The sequence below is a fragment of the Alternaria infectoria genome, assembly GCF_024043175.1.
Source record: "Alternaria infectoria strain BMP 0036 chromosome Unknown scaffold_5, whole genome shotgun sequence".
NCBI classification, from domain to species: Eukaryota; Fungi; Ascomycota; class Dothideomycetes; order Pleosporales; family Pleosporaceae; genus Alternaria; species Alternaria infectoria.
This window is the reverse complement of record NW_026250694.1, coordinates 1,023,274-1,044,123: the sequence shown is the minus strand read 5'-3', so window position 1 is coordinate 1,044,123 and position 20,850 is coordinate 1,023,274. Positions and strand designations below refer to the sequence as shown.

The following is a 20,850-nucleotide window of genomic DNA, read 5'->3' as shown; positions in this document are numbered from 1 at the left end:
TTAGAGCGGGGCCACTGAGTCACGTGTCGAGACGCGTCGACGCGCTTTCTCATCTTCGACGTGTGCCCGCCACCGACACACGCCATCTCAACACCACGCAAACACACATACACAGTCACCATGGCAGAGGGAGCAATCACGCAAGGCGCTATTCAGTGAGTATTGGCATGATGAAGAATTTTGTGTCGCACTCTGACACTGCCTAGGAGCATCTTCCAGCCCAGCGGCTGCTTCGTAGAAAATCCCGTCCTGCAATGCGTGCAGATCAAGACCATGGAGCCCAAGGCGGGCGAGGCGAACCCAGTGCAGCGGTTCCGCGTTGTCTTGAGCGACATTCGCAACTTCATACAGACTATGATCGCGACGAGTAAGTCAAGCGCAGGCACTATATGGACGTAGCTAATCCCGTGCAGCCGCCAACGACATTGTTACTTCTGGTCAGCTTAAGAAGGGCTCAATAGTTCGGCTCCTCAAGTATAACCCTCAACGCGTCAAGGACAAGAAGTACGTATTTCTACACCTTAGAACAGTTCTGCGCTGACAATCGCTAGCATCCTGATCATCATGGAACTGGAGGTCCTGTCGCAGTACGGCGAACTCGACAAGATCGGACAGCCCGAAGCTCTCGACACCAAGGCCGCTGAGGCACAACCCGCAGCCATCTCAGGCAACAACTTCTACGGATCGAAGCCCGCGCCTGCCCCTGCCCCTCAACAACAGCAGCGATCCCTCCCTACTCACCAGAGCAATCCCGGTACTTCCTCGCATCCCAACCTATACCCTATCGAATCTCTCTCGCCATATGCACACAAGTGGACTATCCGCGCACGATGCACAGCCAAGAGCGATATGAAAGAATGGCACAACCAGAAGGGAACGGGCAAGCTGTTCAGCGTAAACCTGCTCGATGACACTGGCGAGATCCGAGCCACGGCTTTTACCGAAATCGCTGATAAGCTTTACCCCGTCTTCGAGGTGGGCACCGTATACTACATTTCAGCACCCTGCCGAGTCACGCTTGCTAAGAAGCAATTCTCCAACCTGCCCAACGACTACGAACTGCAATTCGAACGCGATACCGAAGTTGAGAAGGCGGAGGACCAGGAGAACAAACCACAGATCCGATTCAATTTCACCAAGATCGGTGACCTGAATACCATCGAGAAGGACGCAACGGTCGATACTATCGGTGTTTTGAAGGAGGTCGCAGAGGTTACTACGATAACATCGAAGAACACCAACAAGGACTACAGCAAGCGAGAGTTGACACTAGCCGATGACAGCCAGACGTCTGTCAGACTTACCATCTGGGGCAAAGCTGCCGAGAGCTTCGAAGCGCCGCTGGAATCAATCATTGCATTCAAGGGAGCCAAGGTCTCCGACTTTGGCGGACGAAGCCTGAGTTTGCTGAGCTCTGGAACTATGATGGTAGATCCAGACATTGATGAGGCTCACAAGCTGCAAGGATGGTTCAATGCTGCTGGACAGACTGCGACATTTTCTACACACCAGAACTTGACCTCGGCTTCAGGCGGTTCCAAGAACGAAGTCAAGCCCATCTCGGCAGTCATCGAGGAGGAAGCATACCTCCAAGACACGCCCACATGGCTAAGCCTCCGAGCATCTGTCTTGTATGTCAAGAATACTACCATTGCATACCCCGCGTGCTCGACGCAAGGTTGCAACAAGAAGGTCATTGAGGAGAACCCCGGTGCTTGGTGGTGCGAGAAGTGCCAGGCTACCTTCCCTGAACCTCAATACCGCTACGTGCTGAGCGTCAACGTTGGCGACCACACCGGCACGCTGTGGCTGAGCTGTTTCGACGAAGCTGGACAAGACATTGTTGGCATGTCGGCAAACGATGCCATGAAGATCAAGATGGATGACGATGAGAACAACACGCAGAACTTCATGAATGTCATGCAAGAGGCTACATGCAAGACGTTCAACTTCAGGGTGCGGGCCAAGATGGAGACATACCAGGACCAGCCAAAGTAAGTGTAGTGGACGTCGTAGTTTGATATCTGCTAATATTTTGCAGACCGCGTTACCAGGTTCAGAACTTGAACAAGCTCAACTACGCCGCGGAGGCCAACAAGCTGGCTCAGCTCATCAAGCAGTACAACATCGACGACGACACCTTGTTCGTTAACTAAAGTAAGGATGTCTCTTTCGAGCAATGTTGTTCGGTGGTATTTAGCAGTGTTGCATGAGAGCTTCGAATGATGGATCTTAGATAGATGCACACGACGTTTCGCGCGGACAAACGCACGAATGAAGCAAGTTGTACCATACCATTACGAGTTTATTGCCGCGGCCTATGTTGTCCGACCCCACCATAGCTCAAGCTCAATGCCTAGCTGCCCCTCAAACGTCATTACCAATCATTTCCGTAGCTACCGGAATGGCCTCGGAACAGACTACCACTTTCCTTATGAATTTCTGACATTCTGACATTCTGACAATCTCTCTGACAACTCTTCACTAACTGTAAAGCGCCACTTTTCCACCTTTCAATTTACTAATATTCATTCGCAACGGCCAACAAACCCCATTCGACTCTTACAATGAGCGACACGATGCGCGCAGTAGGTGCGTACCGACAGGATTGTATTTTGAAACGCTCAATCCGCTAACTTTGCGAAGACATCAAAGATGGCAAAGGCCCAATCGAGAACCTCCACATCACCGACATCCCCAAGCCGAAGCTCGGAAAGTCGCAAGCGCTCGTCAAGATCAAGGCTTTTGGTCTGAATCGCATGGACCTATTGCAACGCGAAGGAATGTATCCAGTACCCCCTGGTGCTTCAAAGATCCTTGGTGTAGAGTTCTCGGGTACAATCGCAGAGTTGAGCGCAGAGGGTGGAGGTAGGGAGGGCTTCAAGGTGGGCGACGAAGTCTTTGGCCTAGCATATGGAGGAGCGTATGCCGAGTACATTGCGGTGTCAACACACATGCTGGTACGGAAACCAAAGGAGTTGACTTGGGAGCAATGCGCGGGTATTCCTGAGGTAAGTCGATGCCTTCTCGTAGCGTCCAGCGCACCGTAAATTATCGTCTTGCTAACAAAGTCGTCGTAGACCTGGATCACAGCAACCCAAGCCATGTACCTCGTCGGTCAATTCGCTGCCGGCAAAACCATCCTTTGGCACGCAGCCGCCTCATCAGTCTCGATCGCCGGTATCCAACTCTCCCTCGCCGACAACGCTTCCGCCGTCTACGCAACCGCACGTCAAGACGCCAAATGCGACTTCGCTGTCAAGGAACTCGGTGCAACCGCTGCATTCAACACAACATCTCAGAACTGGGCGGAAGAGGTCATGAAGGCTACAGATGGCAAGGGCGTAGACATCATCGTCGACTTCATTGGTGCATCCTACTTCCAGTCGAACCTTGAAGCTATTGCCAAAGATGGTGTCATCGTCAATCTGGGCTTCATGGGTGGAACCAAGGTGCCAGAGGGTACGGATATCAGCGCGTTCATCAGGAAGAGGTGTACGTTTGTTGGAAGCAGTCTGCGCTCGAGAGACGAGGAATACCAGGGCAAGCTCAGGGATCAGCTTGTGGAGCATGCGTTGCCTAAGATGAAGGATGGCAGTTTCAAGCTGTTTGTGGAGAAGGTGCTGCCGTGGGAGAAGGTGCAGGATGCGCACAGACTGTTGGAGGAGAACAAGACTAAGGGCAAGGTTATCTGTACGATCGATTAGGAGGTAGTCTATGTAGATGGGTATTGTAGGGAATGAGATCAGCCAATAGCCTCAAGTCTAATCACAACACTCAACAAGATACAGGAGAACTTGAACCATGTCTCTAGTCCACGTCAACTCTTGCTCCACATGCTACAGCACTATCGCATTTGTTTGATGTTCCTTAGAAGATAAGATTACTGCATGTTTCGCATTGATGTTTTAATGTTCAAGTTCAACTCCCCCGCCCCAAAAAAGTGAACCTGACAACACCCACCATCAACACCACCACCCCAAGGCCGCTGCTGGAGCAAAAAGACGACGTTGGCCAGATTCGAACTGACGCTCCCGAAGGAACAAGATTTCTAGTCTTGCGCGATAACCACTCTAGAAATTTTTTCTTAGTTTGAGGTCTGACAGGATTGATGGCATGAAGGCTTACCCGCCACAACGCCTGAAAATCGACGCCTGTGTGATTCGAACACACGCTCCCGAAGGAACTGGCTGGCTTTCCGAAGACTAGCAGGCCAGCGCGTTAACCACTCCCTGAATTTTTTGATTAGTAAGCGTTGACGATAGATGGGAATGGTGAAGCTCACGCCAAAGCGCCCGATCAATTGGTTGATGTTTGGTGAAGAAAATCAGATTTGGTAATACCATGATATTGGCGTCAAAATCACAGCGTTACACAGCTAGAGCATAAGTTTCATGCAGACTTAGTAGAGGACAGCTTGATCGGTCGGCTCGTACTTGCATAAAGGGTGGGACATGTCTGTGGGACTGGAAGTTTAACGGGTAAAATGGCGGCAAGTGCGGGGACGTTGAGCCGGGCTTGGGCTTAGTAACTTCGAACATCTCGTCACCCCATCACCATTCACATTGCCCTGCGAAGAAGGCGGAACTCGAGTAGTTGCCAACAGAGGTATGGATGCTGAGTTATGCTGAGCCTTTTTTTCTTCATTTACCACAAAGTACAGGTACTTCTCCTAAGTGTCTCCCGAGCAGGTTGGAGAACTCCTGGGCAGAATGGATGGACGAGTGGGCGATCGACGACCCGGGACGACCAACACCAACAATGCTGTCCATGGACGGGCCTCCTTACATCTGCCGTCATTTCATCTCAGACGCCCGCTTCCTCCTCGATACCCTGCACCCGCTCGACGAAATCGTCCCTTATCATCTCGAGCTGACGAACAGCGTATTCGACGTTATCCGTGATAGACTTGAAGTGGCCACCGCTCGACGCTAGGACGCTATGGTGGATAGCTTTGAGATCTTTTACGAGTCCCGCCAGATTGACAACATGGATGCGTAGAGGCTCCAAAGCGATCTGCAAGCCTTGCTTCTTGGTGGATGCATACTTGATCATACTCATCGCATATCCCAGTCGCTCGGACGCCTCTACTGAACGTTCAACCATCTGCTTCCTTGCAAATTCCAGGAATTCGAATGTGTCCACAGGCGCGGTTTCGAAACCCGCGGCCATCGGTAACTTAGTCTGGCTGAGCTCAGTCGTCTTGGTGGTCGCCATGAGGTGTGATGCGAGATCCAGCAGGTACGCTTCCGGCTTCTTGGACTCCCAGAACTTTGAAGAGAGCACTTTCATGAACTCCGTCTTAGCCAGCGGAACCCTGTCTTGGCTTACCCCACCTCTCATAACGTAGTCGGTGAAGAGACGTTCAGCAGCCTGGTGGTGTTCCTCCTCGCTGGCTGCTTCCTCCTCTTTGGCGCCCTCTTCCGATGAAGCCGCGTTATCGTCGGAACGCTTCATCGTTAGGTCAACCAGGTCTGCTGTCCACGGACGGCTAGCTATCGCGGAATCGGCGTCGCGAAGGGCCAACAAGCTTGCGGGGACGACGGCGTTGGCGAACTTTGTCTCGCCGGAGTGGGTGGATCCTGTGTCTGGTACTGGAGCCGCTTCTGGCCAATCTTCAGCTTCGAAGTTGGGAGCGACGATGCGCCTTGTTGAAGCGACTCCGTGGCTGGCGTTGGCGATGTCTGTATCGGAATCCATCTCTTTTGGGCTTTCGCAAAGGGAAGTGCTGGGGTTGATACTGTCCGTGGACGGAGGCTTTGGAATCGCGATTTGAATGGATCCTCGGAGGTCTCCATCGGTGAGCTCGTATAGTGCGAAGTTGGCATTTGGCTGCACTGCGTCGGGGACTTTACGCCATGTCATCGCGTTACCGGCACCACCATCGGGGTTGTTCTGGTCGTTATCCATCTCTTTCCGTGGTGCAAGCCGCAAAGAATCCAGTGGTGTGAGGACAGGTAGTAAGTCAAGAGTGGAAAGAGCTTGAGAAGTTGCAGTAGCGTCAAATTCGCCTTTGCGTTCCTTCGTCTCTCACTCACCTACGAAACAGGCAGTCACCTCGGCCTTGGCGCTTTCAAATGGGTCTAGCGGAGCCCTCGACTAAAAGAACGCACACATTAACGAAATCAATCTGCGCATGGGGTGAGCGTGTGACAAACAGTTGCGAAGAAACAGGTCCTCGTTCAACAAGAGCTTACCGGGACGCCAAAGACCAACTACATACAATGAGCCAATACATCACTGACTTTCCGCCGGATCGATATCGCGATTCTATCAATCCATTCCCCTCTCTGCAGAGTTCAAGAGATACAAGCCCGGCCTTGGACATTCTACCGGAGCTAGTAATACTATAGAATATTCTCTGTATTCTTCCAATCCATCTATAACACTACATAGGTGCTTCGACATATCACAACGATCGCGAGAGATTATTTGATTACACGAACTGGAAGTGTGCTTTGTACAGCTTACATTTGTTATTTGTTGTTCCGAAAGGCCGAGGTAAGTAAAAGACATACCCCTCGTTATCTCAATCTACTATCACGCGTTTCTTGTACTGCAGAGTTATTCAGTATCACGTCTTTTTAGCATGTATTTAGGTAGTCTTTTCTTCGACATGCTACACTGGTTTGGCGGGTCTTGGCGAAAAGCCTGGTCACGTCATCCTTTCTTCGTAATCCCAGACATGCCTCGCTGTTTATTTGGGAGTTGGAACTAGCCCATGTCTAAGAAGTCAAAGGACATCGAACGTTTGATTCGCCAAGTTGCTTGTTGGTCATCATAGTTGCCCCAAGGCTCATATCTCCCTTATTCATCACGCTGCGCTTGTGCATTGTTGAGAGCGATTGCAGCCTGCTCATGACCATCCCCGGGGAAGAAGAGCTGGTTCGGTCTCACTGGTTCTCGGGCTCTATTTTTGACCGCCTCGGATATCCAGAGGACGTCTAGATGCAGTTGTGAACGCGAGTAAAACGTAATTCGCGCCCAAGGATGAGAACCAGTAGCTGGCGATAGTAATCGCTGGGTATCATCCAACGTCCGCGGACAGGCTAGGCGGGTTGTCCTGCCGAAGAACGGGCAGTTTATTTACGTATCCTGGCCCGCGTTTGTTCCGATGCCATGTTTGGCGCTCGTGGGGGTGGTTGGCTTGTGTCCACGCTGAATTAGGCCCTTTCACTGCATTGTCTGTTCACGCGCACGTCATCATCGATTTGAATTTTCGCCTATCGATAGGCATCAGTGGTCTGGGTACCGACTTTTGCACCCAGACGTGATTGCATCATTCGTCGGTCACCGCGACTGTAGAGTATACTAGCACACTGCACTGCTTCCACCACCCCACCACGACTGGGCCATCACCTCTTCCCTCATCATCACTGTCGAAACGGCCATACCGATAAATTTCCGCGACCAACTAAGTTCCTGCACCTCCCCTACGCACGGCCTACCTAGGTACTCAACGCCGCGATGCGTCCCAAGTCTAAGCGCAATTCGATGACTGGGGTATACGCGATCAATCAGGCCGGTCAGAAGGAAGTAAACGTCACAATCGAAGCTTGGAGTACCATCACCGGACTAACGGACGAGCGCCTCAAACACTGGGTCACAGAGGTAGTGCTGCCAACACTGCCGGTATTTCTCGACTGGTCGAGCGCCATCAAGTCTAAGCACAAGGGCTCCACGGGGTATCCAAGAGAAGATGTCATCAAGGCTATGAGCGCCGATCTCGGTCACGTCAAACAACCGGCCGAAGTATTTATCAACAGCACTCAGGTGTCACCTACGGCAGTATGGGCACACACGTGTCTTATTGTCCGTGGACATCTGGAGAAGGTGGAAGCTTGCGGCGCATATTTCGAGACCTCTCTCCAATACAAGGAAGGCGCGTTTGACTTCGTCAAGTTCCTGATGAAGAACTTGAGTGAGGCGCGTTGGTTAAAGATGGAAAATATCGCAACAGCGGAAGCGGCGAGAATTGCATTTGTACAAAGTAAGTGAAATGGTTGCAAAGACTGTTACTCATACTAACATCTTATCCAGAGACAAATTGGACTGCAGTCGCGTATCTCGATGGCAAATTCCAGCCAACAACCTCGTCAAGCAATCCAGCGCAACCCTCCAAGCCTAGCGTACTCAAGCCGGCCGAACGCGGCGGTCCTTCCAACAGCAACTCCCTTCGCCCTGCCGCTACATCCTCATCTTCTACCAAGGGACAAGAGGCTAGCCAGTCTGATGGAGCGGGCAACGGTGGACAAACCGCTGTAGACGCGGAATCTTCGAACAATCCAGCAAATGGAGTCACACTGCAGGCAAATTGGATCACCAGCGCGATGTCAACACAAGCTACAAAGACGCGAGATGCGAAGTGTACTCTTGCTGAATTCAAAGTATGGCTTGCTAAAACACTCAACATGGTAGCCATAAACGAGAAGCTCGCAAGTATCGTGATCTATGTGGAGGACCTCGAAGAGGACACTCCGCCTATCCAGACCGAGGCCATGTGGCAGTCAGCCCTAAGCCAAGCTCACTCTACGCCATCCCAGGGAAACCTAATCATCGTCAACTGCTACTCCGAGTTGATACCAGGGGCCCGGAGTGATTGGATGGATACCCCCCCTTACCGAGATCTCCGGTACCAGGGCCACGAGCGGCCAGGCTCGTCCTCGGACAATCTATCAAAGCCAAATGCATTCCTCTTGTCGCAACAGCGCTCAGCACAGCAGGCCTCGGAGCTTATCCAATCCGTACTAGGCAACAGCATGGATGGCATACTTGTCAACCGCGCCCCTGGCACTAACGCAAGCGCCGCTGACCTCAACTTCGAAGCCACGAACCCTTTTGGCGATGAGGCTGACGCCTTCGCAGGTGTCAAGCTTGAATCATACGATGTCGTCCAGGGCTGGCTAACCGTTTTGAAGCCAGAGTACAATGATGTCACACGTGCGAAGGCATATCTGAAAGCAGCGCTCGGAGACGATGCAGAGATCATCGACCGACTACCACTACGACGAAGCGAGGATCCACTTCGCCCTGGGCAGCAGCGTGAGGGAGATGCGCACAAACCGCACCAGATTTGCTTTCTCTATTGGTCGATCACGATGGAGAAAGTCTACGGAGTCCTGTTTTGTTGTGATGGCTGTGGGACAGGCAAGTCCCATGAGTTCATCAGCCATCTGCACGCAGCTACCCTATACTGGACCCAGCGAGACCAGCCTCCTACCAAGCCGACCCTAGTGGTCTGTCCACGGACGCTGCTAGAGAAAACCTACCAGGATCTCAGAGACCAGATGGGAACGGGATGGGATGTGTACAAGTACGGCGAAGAAGCTGGTGCTCGTAAGGAGCGACTTCTCTTTGACAAAAGGCACAGCGTATACACGGGTGCTCGTGCGGGACACACGGTTGTAGTGGCAAGCTACAGCCAGCTGCAAAACCTAAAGGATACCGAGAGTGCGCGCAAGCAGCGGCATAAGCTTTTCCTCCGCATCATTCTTGATGAGGCTCAATGTATCCGTAGATGCGATCAGACTCGACAGGGTAAGATCCTGATGTCGTTTGACGCCTACTTCAAGGCTGTATTCACAGGTTCGCCTGTTGTCGACACTATCCTGGACTTCGACGGGTACTTGGCTTTCCTAGAGTTCGCCGGATGGGGATGGGTCGCCGATCTAAACTCAACCCACAGCACCGACGAGGTTCGAAAGTCGCGGTATGACAAGTTCAAGGAAGGCCTGGCTACCGGTGTCAACAGCCGCTCTGAGCCCCTCGAAGATTGGCAGAGCGACTGCAGCTCAGTGAACGAGCTAGATGCTCAATGGATCAAAGAGTCAATCGAAGAAGGGTGGCAGTGCTCCCACTGGCCTGCACTCGTAAAATACAACGGTGATCGACCGCCAAGCCTTGATCGCAAAGACCGCACGAAGATCGACGGTCGGATTATCGTGAAGGACGTGCCGGCTCCTTTCGAGGAAAATCCATACGACCTCTACCATCCTAACAACCTCAACAGCATCAAGTGCTGTTCAACGGTCGCATTTCGACACTACATTGCTAGGCACCTTCTCAAGTCAAAGATGGAAGACGTCGATAGGAGAATCGTTACTGAGAGGGTCAAGAAGATCCTTGAGATGTTGGTTCTCTCAAGAAACCTCTTCAGCACGGTCATCAACGAAAAGGGTGATGCAGTCAGCATCGCCGGCGAGCTCCCTCCCGCCACCATTCACACACAAGATCTCCGCTTGTCCGCGGACGAGCTTCGTGCATACAAAGAGCGAGAGGACAGGTGCCAACGTGAGTTTGCTGAGCACTTTGAGGCTGCAGCATTGGAAAAGAGGAGGAAGGGCAAGGGAACGAAGTCGGATCTAGCCAAGATCGGCTCCAAGTTTGCCAAGCTCTCGGTGCTCTGCACCCACATCGGACTCTCGGGGCTCGAGAGCATGTCGACAGGGTCTATTCGCGCCATGCGAAAGGAGGGTCTTCCTCTTCTCACCGCAAGGATGAAGGCAGCTGGAGCGTTGAGCCCAGAGGACATGGATCGTCCACTAGATAGCGATGAGGAGGTCCTCCGACAATTTCTCTGGGGTTCACCCAAGATGCGGTATATGCTGTGGGAGATCCAGCGAGTGATCCTGGGTAAAGCCAAGCCCACCAGTCACAGGAAGATTCTGGCCACATTCCAATTCCCCCGCTCGGCTGAGATGTTCTTGAAGCTCGTTGAGTTCGTGGGAGTCCGCGCGATTCTCCTAGACACTAACATGTCCCCCGACGAGCGGCACAAGAGTATACGAGCTTTCGATGAGGAGGATATGCCACAGATTCTCATCACGACATATGCCTTGAACATTGCCGGCCACGACACACAGCATCGTTGTGCTACGGTCGCGCATGTTGAGCCAGCGTACAATTGGGCTACAGAGCATCAGGCGGCCTCAAGAGTCTATCGCATCGGACAAGAAGAAGCCGTGGAGATTGTCCGTCTTTTCTGTGAGGAAACTTACCAGGAGGTCCATGAGTCCGCTATGATCGACAAGGCTCGCAACATGTTTGCGGCCTTTGAGGACCTTGAGTCTGCTAGCAATGAGATTGAGGGCCGTGACAAGATGACTAGCGAGGAAATTGCACGGAGCGCGTTCGGAATTTTCCGCAAGCGTGTACCAGACCGCAATGCCCATGATGTTCAGTCGTCGAAGGCTGAAGCGGTCGGCAAGGGAAAAGGAAAGGCCCCGGTGACATAGATATAACGACGGGTCCAGGTTACTGTCCGTGGACAGCAGAGTAGCTAGGATTCAGGTATACCTCTCGTTGGAAGAAGAGTTAGCACAATACAGTAATGCTTACTATAGTGTAATGTCGAAATCAATATGGAATACGTTATGATATCGTGACTTTCTCTATAGACACACTACACAGGACACTGTCCGCGGACAGATACGGCTGCTATTCGCTAAGACCGCAACGAGCATTGATACATAGTAGCTCTAAATTAAGAAAACAAGAAAATAAACGCTTTAAACATAAGAAGGAAGTGGTATAATAGGCTACATATGTCTAGTCCTTCGAAGGTGTAATCGCATAAATGTTCATGAAAAAGCAGTATTAACTTCGTATGTGTACATGAAAACAATTACAGTGTACTTTAAAAGGTAAAGCTTTTGGTACGCGTAGAAATTGAAACAGAAATGTAGTAGGAAGATGAGAGATGTCGCGCGGATATAACTAAGTGATGTCGTCATGTCGTCATGTCGTGATATAATAGTATCGTAAGCGTATAGAAAAGAGTTTGTTTCGCGAAAATAGTAAGGCCTTGGACATTCGATGTCGTCGTGCGAGCTGATTCTCATTCGAAGGAGTTGGTTAGGTCGCTAGTTACCGCGAGAGCCGGTTGTGATTGGGCCTCGTTTTGCCTTCTTGGGCACACGTTTGTGATCGCCGTTACGCCCGATCAGACGACCATTGTGTGCAGGAGACCCGTCTTTCCAATCTTGACAGGCCTTCCAGGCCCCCAAAAGGTTCTTGACGGCGTCGCCTACCGCCTTGTCCGTGGACAGCGCCTGGACTAACTCTTGAGACTCGAAGAAGCCATAGTACAAACCCGAAGGGTACTGAGGGAAGTATGCTGCATCCATACCATACGCTAGGGTGTTTTCGCGAATAATGAGTGTAAATGGCGGTGAGCGTTGTAGCCACGGTAGGATTAGGGTTGCCTTGCATGCGAACCCATCTAGGCCGATGGAAAGTATAACAGGCTTGGTTCCACGAGCGGTGGAATGCTCCAGAAAACTGTCGATATTATGCGTAAATTTATGTGCGCGAGCATAATAGGCCCTTCGGGTTGGGTCGGTGGTCGTGTGCGCCTGAGAGAACTGTCCTGTAGGAGCGACTGATGTATGGACGTAGGACATCGCAACGAGTGTAGCATCGATGCCCTCCTTGCTATCGTAGTCGATCGCGAACTCGTCAAAAAGATTTTTGGCCCATATCTTTATGCCATCGGCCAGGTGCTCCTCTCCGGCCTTCCAGGCTTTAGGTGGTTCACTCGAGGCTCTTACTACTGCAAGCACGCATGGTGCTTCGCTGGTCATAGACTTTTGATAATTGACCCGGAAAACGCCGTCAAATCGCGCTGTGAGTTCTCCATCTTCGCCCTTGCATCCGGACTCGTGTGAAGCTAGGAGGTACAGGTCGCAATAGCGGTTCTCGCATTTACTGCACCTATAAAGCCCCCTCGAATCGTGTACATGCATGCCAGCATGAGTACCGTACGCTCGGATGTCCATGGACAGCTCCGTGCACTCTGGCCAAGGGCAATCTTTGACGGTGACGGTGTCGTCGTCGCACGACTTCGAATGATATAACGAAGCCCCATAACTGCTGAAGACTGATCCGCATCCCTTGCGACATGGAATCCTATTAGTGCCATCCTGCAACACCGGGTCATCTTCAAACTCGACGATTATCCTGCCAGGGTGCTTGGAACGACAATGGTTCGCAAGTGCCTTCAAGTCCTTAAACGTGCCCGACTTGCACGACTCGCCTTGCGCCTTGAACGGGCACCTGGACGTGTTTGGTGCAATTTGCGGGAATGGGATCGAGCTGTCCATGGACGAGGTTGACGGCGACATCCTTACTGCCGGTGGCATTGAGCTGTCCGCGGACAGGACTGGCGACGACATGCCTACCGCTTGTGGTTCTCGAGACGTAGTAGTATCCATTTCGGTGCCACGAGTTGGCGTAGTAGATCTTCGGTCGGCTGACTGCGCGATTGTAGTAGCCTTCACTTCGGTTGTGATTGGTGAGCTACTTGACGTCGTAGCTTGTGTTGGCTTGAAAAAGCTTCGAATGTCGCAGCTGCTGCCCGCCATCGAGGCTGATCTTTTCGGTGGCATCTCGAATCACTTGCGAGGTGTCACGGTGCGAGCGATGGAGAGTCAAGGCTCGTTCAGGACGGGGTGAAAGAGACTTATCGGCCGACGCGTCGTGACTTTGGCCAGACGGCGCGTCACGCACGCGAACTGCGCTTCACCGCCCACGTGGAAACACATCGAACTGCGCGGACCCACTAGTTCACTACTGTAGAGCCAAACCTCCACGTCTTGAAGAGACGTGCGAAACAGCGAGGACCACCTATTGACCTACCTGCGCTTTCGCACTGTTTACGATGGTACACCTCACTGCACGCAGACGAACTGATAAAAGAGACATGGCATTAGCCGTCCTTTCATGCACGCCACAAAAGGACCCACCTTGGGTACTAGTATGCCCTAATGCTCTTATAAGAGAGCCCTCATAGGGGGAACGCAACACACATGCCAGCCGCCCTCCAAGCTTTTGGCTACAACGGCCAGGGTGAGAGAAGATACCAGGTAAAGGTGGCTTCGATATAACCGGTATGCTTCAATAAGCGAAGCTTCGACTGCAATACTTACTGACGACCTGGCTTCGTGCCTCTTCCACTTAACTATACCAACAACGATGGACCTTGAACAAGATATCGATAATCTCGGCAAGACCGCTGCAACAATGAAAATTGGAGAAACCGAAGCAGAGAAATGGAAGAGAGCGGCATCGAAACCAGACACAAGATTCCTCCATTACACCAGCAAGCACACAGACCGAAATTTTCCACCAAGCTTCTACCAATCAGGCGATTATAACACCAGACCAGAGAACCGTCCGCGGACAGCCGATGCGATGAGGGCGAAGAGAAAGCGTACCGACAATGATGGGAAGTCTGCGTTGAAGCGAACGAAAGAACAAAATACGACCACGGACGATGTGAAAGTTAATGCTGTCAAGTTGCTTTATACGACCTACATTATGAAAGGAGGAGTAGACCGAGCAGGGGTGGTTCTAGATGAGACAGAGTTCACAGAAAAACTTCCTGCGCAATTCTGGCAGTCTGAGACGCCAGGAGTGTGGACATTGGAGGATGTCACACCATACATCGCGGCTACCGAACCACCACACACTCCCAATCAGACGGTCGAACAGGCTCCCATAGAGCTCGAGAAGCCTCCAGAGAAAACAGAAGAATTCTTGAAATGGGCTAAGAAAGAAATCACAGAGTATTCTAAGCCCGATTCTCTCAGGTTCAGGTTGGCCCTGAGCTGGATGAAGAGCCCAGACTTCCGCAAGAAGGGCTTCCGCACGGCTCTGGAGGTGCTACAAGCACATCTCGGAAGGGTGGCGACAGCTGCAAGCAACGCAGAGGCCGTGAATATCCATATCCAAGAGTCGCGCGAAAGCCTGGGGTCCTTGATGAAATCGTCTGAGCAATTAGCGCGTCAGCTTGGACAGAGACGGGACGAGCTCACCGAGAGGGTGAAGGCTTTCGGGAAAGAGGTGGAAGCGGTGGGATGATGCGTAATGATGATCAAAGTAGCGATGCTCGTCCGTGGACAGTGCCATTGGTGTGGCCCTCAAGGGGTATCTTTCAGCCAGGTGGGGATTTGGTTATCAGAAGGGTTGGCCTGGTTCGCGATCAATTCAGCTGCGATACGTAGACGCATTCGTGCGCCCACTATATACATGAGCTTTTCTCGTTCTTCTTCTTCTATCGGCAACTTCGGCAGACGGTCGTGGCCTTGCAGTACCCGTAAAAGAAGCATGCAGAGTATACCACAATCATTCGACTCTTTAGCCTGAACGCAGCCATAGCTGTTCCAGTCTGCGTCCTCAATTCGCCATCCACTGCTGTCTCTTACACAATGCTTCTTCCAGTAAGAGTATATTGCCTCGGTCGCACTCGCCGTGAATGATTTGTTGAGACTTGGGTAAGGGTCATACGCAACGATAGACGTTCGAGCAACGTGTATATGCACTAAGCTCCAGTGAGGCAGAAATCCATGGTGTATTATCCAGAAGATATGGTCAGCGGATGTGCCACTTGAGACATTATCAAGTGCGCGAAGCTTAGGTGTTGTCCTATCCGTATTTGCTCGGAGGAGCGTTGTAAGAGCGTGTGTATCCATGTAAATCGCGGTCGCATTCGCCTTTGGACCAAGTGCTTGGAGAATTCGTGTATATTCCATAATGATGTTGTCGGTCACCATATTGCCACTCTGCAGTTGCTGGGCCGCGTCTCGTAACAACTGGCGACGGGGATGCTCGGTCGGAACAGCAAAAGGCTGTTGGGGGCCGAGAAATCGTCCGACTGCTAAGGTCCATTCCTGCGAAAGCGGCTGTATGTATGCGTCGGTAGCACGCGACAGGTCCATTTTCGTAATACACTGTGCGTGCCTTCTGCGGGATTAGTTCAGTAGGGCTGTCCGTGGACAGCTTTGGTGGCACGGACCACGTCGCGTTCCGGTGGGCTCCACCTCGAATCAGCGCCACTCTGTGTCAACACGTTGTGGCTCAGCATTCGCTGGAAGGAGCTGACGAACAAACGAAACTACGACATGAACACCGTGCATTCTTTGTCACATCAGTCACAATCATTTCAAGTTTGAGTGTCAACCCCATGTTTCAATATTAATCTCGATCTTACAGGGATCTACATATCCATTAGCTTCTCGCATTTCGTCGAGATGACATCTTTAGCTGAAAGAAGAAGACTACACATCGTCATAAGACACTCACATGCCGACGATTCGTCTACCCGGCCTCATGCGGCGCGAACCCATCGCACTTTCCACTCACCTAGCCAACCCCTTCGGCCCCGCCCACTCGCCCTTGACATGATACTTCCCATAAACCCACGGAAAGAAGTCCTTCTTCAGCCAGTAAAACGCCTTCCGCGGCACTCCCTGATCAATTCCCAATAGCCCATTGAACGTCTCCTTCGGCACACCCCCATACATAAACTCCGCAAGCAACACCTCCTTCCTCCCCGTCAGCAACGGACAAGACGTATACCCATCGTAACTAGCCGTTAGCTCCTTGCCCTCCGTCGCTGAGAGTACGTTAGACACCAACACCGGTGCTTCGGCCGTGATGGCAGCCACGGTTTTAGATGTCGGTAAAGAGGATGCGTCGCCTATGGACCAGATGTTAGGGTAAGAAGTGTGCTGCGTTGTAGAATCCGAGACGGAAACATAGCCTGCTTCGTTTGCGAGAGGGCTAGATTTGATGAACCCCCAAGGCACGTTCTTGGGCGCGACGTGCAGGAAGTCGAAGTGTTTCTTCACTGGGGTGGGGGAGTTGGGGGATTTGAAGGTTGCGGTGTTGCCATTGATGGAAGTAAGGTCGTGTTGGAAGAGACCATCTACGCCGCGTTCTACGCGGAGCTTTTCGAGCGTTGCTGCGCTGGTGCGGTGTTAGCACATTTCTGCCTCGTTTGCATGCTGGCAGGTAGAGGAGACGACTTACTATTTCGGCACACCGAACATCGTCGGCAACCCCGTCGCAAAAGCGACGTTGATATCCTTCGGATACAGCCCAGCATCCTTCCAGTAATCCAACGCAAGCCACATGATCTTCTGCGGCGCGCCCGCACACTTGACCACACCAGCTGGCTGTGTGAACACCGCCTCACCCTTTTTGAACTTCTTCACATTCTCATACGCCTTATCGCAATACGCATAGTCGTAGATCGTGCTCACCATAGCATCTTTCTCCTCCAACGCCTCCTTCAACCCACTCACACTACCATAGTCAAGCGTGATACCGGGCACAACAACCAGCTGTTCATACCCAATCTTCTCGCCGTTACTGGTCAGGACGTAATTTTCCTCTGGTGCAAAGCTTCCTACAGCGCTGTTGTAGAATTTGAAGCGTGGATCCATGAGCTCTTTCAAGGGGCGGCGCAGATCTTCTTTCTTTTTTAGACCGCCGCCTACGAGCGTCCAGCCCGGTTGGTAGTGGTGCCATTGCGCGGGGTCTATGATGGCGATGTCGTCTTGGGAAAAGTTTCCTTTGCGCAGGAGTTGGTGAGAGAGGGATATGCCGGCTGAGCCGCCGCCGATTACGACGATTTTGTGGTTGCGGGTCGTTGTTTGTACTGGTGATACGGTTGCTAGATTGCGGATGGTGTGTTGGAAGGCTGGTCGCGTGATCTTGGTCGCGGTTTGCGATGCACGTTTGAGGGTTAGTGCGGACATGGTGGCTGGGTTTGGCGACTGTCCGCGAAGGCTAGGAAGGGAAAAGGAAAAGTGGAATGTAAAGACAGACAGGAAGGCTTACACAAAGAGGTATGCGGTGCCTCCGGTCTTCGACTAAACATTTCATGCCATGTGGGTCAGCGGCTAGCAATTCAGGAACGACCAATGGATGAGGTGGAGATGGGTACTAGCGTGATCACGACATCGTCGGAAGAGTAAGCCAGCAGTCACAACCAAACATCACAATCACGACGAGACACAAAGTGTAACTGTACACAACATAACATTAACTCGTTTTAATCATGAAAACTATATAACAGACATCCTAACCCAGCGACTTTTTACAAGCGCGACAGTCCAGCAATCTCCCTCGGGGCGTGGTAGTTGGGGACCTTCATGTCGAGGGCGCTGCCGCTGTAGCCCAAGTCCTCACCCGTAAGCACGGCGCACTTCTCGCCAATGAGGAGCGCAGTCGAGTACGTGTTGCAACCGACGTTGTCGGGGCAGATGGACAAGTCGGCGACCTTGAGGCCCTTGACACCGTGGACGTTGAGGCGCTCGTCGAGCACACCGTGCTTGACGATGGAGTTGCCGTTCCTGGGTGCCATGGAGCAGGTACCGAGCGAGTGCCAGGTGGTCTCAACGTGGCCTGTAGTGTGTTAGTGAGATGTCCGACGACTCATGAGTAGGGGAATACATACGCTTGGTCCAGTCCTCAATGTGCTTGATGTCCTCGGTGGAGTACTGCAAGTCCTCCTGAATGTCCTGGCAGCTCGAGCTCAAGAAGTTGGGCTTGGCTGCACGACCCTTCTCGATGGGCATAGTCCAAGATCCGTGCTGGATACCGGCCGTGATGTTACCAGGGAGCGCGTAGGCGTTGGTGGTTTGAAGATCCATATCCTTGGCACGGGCTGGGCTGTCGTAGCCGTAGAAGGGGTGCATGGCCTGCACCTCACCAGCGTAGGCGTCCATACGGCGGGCAGTCTCACGGGACTTGATGTAACCCCAGACCATAGGAGCCATGTCGCGCTTGTCGTTCATGAAGCCAGCGTCGAAGTCGGGGGCCTCGTACGGGTTTGGCGACACAATGTGCGTGGAACCACGAGAGAAGGGATACTCGAGGAAGTGGAACATGGTGAAGAACTTGCCCGGTGGCATGACCATGTGGTCACCGAACCAACCAGCAATAACGGAGTAATGCATGACGGGCTTGTCGGGCTTGTCCTTGAAGTACGAGTCCCAGCCCGAGCGGAACTCCTTGCATGGCCAGCTGTCCATCATGTTGAGTTCTTCCTCAGTCGGTCGGATCTTGACACCAGCCTCGATACCATTGGTGGCGAGTGGGCCAGTGCCGTTGATGTTCCATTGCTGGAAGACCGCCTCCTGGACCTTGGGGTCGCCACGGACGAAGTCGTCGAAAGATTCGACATGAGGCTTAGCGCGGTAGGTGGCGAAGGTCAAGTAATGATCCTGGAAGTTGAGACCAACACCAGGAAGATCGACGAGAGGCTTGACGCCAGCCTTGCGGAGCTTCTCTGGGTCACCGATACCAGAGCGCTGAAGGATGAGAGGAGAGCTCAGAGTACCACCGGAGACGATGATCTGCTTGCGAGCCTTGATGACCCTCGACATCTGCTGTTCGGGGTGGAGAGGCTTGGTCGGAACAACCTTGACGCCAACGGCGCGGTCTCCCTCAAGAATGACCTTCTCAACTTTGTTACTGGTGAGGAGGTGCAGGTTCTGGTGAACAGCGCGGGTGCTGTGGATGTAGCCGTGAGCAGAGTCAGATCGTCGTCCGGTATCGCGGTTGATCCACTTGAGCCAGTGCTCGGCACCGTGGCCAGTGGTCAGGTCCTGGAGATCGTCGGTGGTCGGGATGCCCTGAGATTCGGTGGCACGGAGGAAGTCCTCCTTGATCGGGTATGTGTAGTTACCGAACGAGACCTTGATGGGTCCCTCGAAACCGTGGATGTCGCGGTTGTTGCAGGAACGTTGGTAGGTCTCGTGCTTCTTCATCAAGGGAATGAGCTCCTTGGTGGTCCAACCCTTGGCCTGGAAATCATCGTAGTCGGAAGCGGAGGCACGAGTGTACATCTGATGGGAAGTCAATAACTGCTAATGATAATGTGGATGGGAAGTTCTTACCATGAAGTTGATGGAAGATCCACCTCCGAGGATGTTGGCGACGGGCACAACAGCTCGGCGGCCATCAAGCCACTCCGAGGGACGAGAGTAGTAGAAAGTGGCAGTCTTGCTGTCCAACTTCATGTTCCTCGGGTAGATACCCGGGCGGAAGACCCATGGGTTGTTCAGGTTGTTCTCTCCACCCTCAATCAAGAGGACCTGGAGGTTGTGGTCGAGATTGGCCAGACGTCCAGCAACCACACAACCACAAGAACCACCTCCACACACGATGATGTCGACCTCATCGGGAATCGTCATCTTGAAGGCTGTCGATGAGATAAAGATATAATTAGAAAGGTGTTATTGTTGTATCGTTGACCGCAGGAGACAAGTCAACTGGGCATGATGCTCTTCTCAGTCGAAGGCACGACGTCTCTTTAAACTGTTCAGACCCCGCATCTCCAGGATCTTCGGCTTCAAGGAGGGTCCGTCATCTAGGCTGTGTCACTACGCGCTGTCCATCAGCCGTCAATTCCGATAGCAGCAAGATGCATGCACCGAAGAGGGGACATGTACCATTTGGCCAGCCTCCCCAGCCAAAGAGGCTTAGACGTTGGCTGCGACCATCCATCATGGGACCGCAGGGGTCGCCGTCGAGGCCATTCGAAGGGGAGCGGCATGTTAAACTTGCGGATCCGCAAGGTAGGCTGCGTCTATGCCGGACTTCCACAGGGTAGGTGCGCAAACAATGATTGGTCGGAATGCTCGCGCAAGGGTACATACCGTCCCGACGGTACTGGATAAAGACCGGACTGGGATAGACGCTGCAGTTTTCATGTTTGCTAGTTGGGTGCGGAGAAGCAACATATCCAGTAAGAAGACATGCTCGGTTGCGTACACAGGCCCACTCTTGGGGGTAAGCATTGCGGACCCGAAGCTGAGAGGCCGATGTAGCGTCCCCAGGCGTCGAGCTCCAGCGTATCACGTATAAACAGGAATGAACGAGGCGTTTGAGTGAGCCGCCGTCGGGAAAGCGATAACCGAGATATGAGAATCGTTTATGACGGATGCACAGAGAAGGAATTGATCCGAAATCTTTGCGCGGGCTTTCGCAATGGCCAGACAGGTTCAAGCACTCTATGCTGTGCTTTCCAGAGCTCCAAGTAGCTTCAAGGATGATAGTCCT

The 20,850-nt window shown here is 52.4% G+C and overlaps 8 protein-coding genes across 8 annotated transcripts; 4 read left to right on the top strand and 4 right to left on the bottom strand.

Annotated features, from left to right (window-relative positions):
- Positions 1-120: 120 nt before the first annotated feature.
- On the top strand, positions 121-2,156 carry J4E92_004006 (uncharacterized protein; the record flags this gene model as incomplete). Its single annotated transcript, XM_051495399.1, has 5 exons — positions 121-155; positions 207-367; positions 414-504; positions 552-1,994; positions 2,042-2,156. 5 exons carry the CDS (start codon positions 121-123, stop codon positions 2,154-2,156), a joined length of 1,845 nt encoding a protein of 614 aa, XP_051354418.1.
- A 411-nt stretch (positions 2,157-2,567) lies between these two features.
- On the top strand, positions 2,568-3,707 carry J4E92_004005 (uncharacterized protein; the record flags this gene model as incomplete). Its single annotated transcript, XM_051495398.1, has 3 exons — positions 2,568-2,610; positions 2,647-3,011; positions 3,081-3,707. 3 exons carry the CDS (start codon positions 2,568-2,570, stop codon positions 3,705-3,707), a joined length of 1,035 nt encoding a protein of 344 aa, XP_051354417.1.
- A 1,099-nt stretch (positions 3,708-4,806) lies between these two features.
- Positions 4,807-5,910, bottom strand: J4E92_004004 (uncharacterized protein; the record flags this gene model as incomplete). Its single annotated transcript, XM_051495397.1, has 1 exon — positions 4,807-5,910. One exon carries the CDS (start codon positions 5,908-5,910, stop codon positions 4,807-4,809), a length of 1,104 nt encoding a protein of 367 aa, XP_051354416.1.
- Positions 5,911-7,494: 1,584 nt separating this feature from the next.
- On the top strand, positions 7,495-11,234 carry J4E92_004003 (uncharacterized protein; the record flags this gene model as incomplete). The annotated part of the gene is made up of 2 exons (XM_051495396.1): positions 7,495-7,990; positions 8,041-11,234. The coding sequence occupies 2 exons, from the start codon at positions 7,495-7,497 to the stop codon at positions 11,232-11,234; spliced, it is 3,690 nt and encodes a 1,229-aa protein (XP_051354415.1).
- A 627-nt stretch (positions 11,235-11,861) lies between these two features.
- Positions 11,862-12,564, bottom strand: J4E92_004002 (uncharacterized protein; the record flags this gene model as incomplete). Its single annotated transcript, XM_051495395.1, has 2 exons — positions 11,862-12,520; positions 12,561-12,564. 2 exons carry the CDS (start codon positions 12,562-12,564, stop codon positions 11,862-11,864), a joined length of 663 nt encoding a protein of 220 aa, XP_051354414.1.
- Positions 12,565-13,971: 1,407 nt separating this feature from the next.
- J4E92_004001 (uncharacterized protein) lies at positions 13,972-14,859 on the top strand (the record flags this gene model as incomplete). Its single annotated transcript, XM_051495394.1, has 1 exon — positions 13,972-14,859. The coding sequence occupies one exon, from the start codon at positions 13,972-13,974 to the stop codon at positions 14,857-14,859; it is 888 nt and encodes a 295-aa protein (XP_051354413.1).
- Positions 14,860-16,136: 1,277 nt separating this feature from the next.
- Positions 16,137-17,540, bottom strand: J4E92_004000 (uncharacterized protein; the record flags this gene model as incomplete). The annotated part of the gene is made up of 2 exons (XM_051495393.1): positions 16,137-16,746; positions 16,810-17,540. The coding sequence occupies 2 exons, from the start codon at positions 17,538-17,540 to the stop codon at positions 16,137-16,139; spliced, it is 1,341 nt and encodes a 446-aa protein (XP_051354412.1).
- Positions 17,541-17,881: 341 nt separating this feature from the next.
- AOX1_2 (Alternative oxidase, mitochondrial precursor) lies at positions 17,882-19,982 on the bottom strand (the record flags this gene model as incomplete). Its single annotated transcript, XM_051495392.1, has 3 exons — positions 17,882-18,189; positions 18,242-19,634; positions 19,686-19,982. 3 exons carry the CDS (start codon positions 19,980-19,982, stop codon positions 17,882-17,884), a joined length of 1,998 nt encoding a protein of 665 aa, XP_051354411.1.
- Between the last annotated feature and the right edge of the window lie 868 nt (positions 19,983-20,850).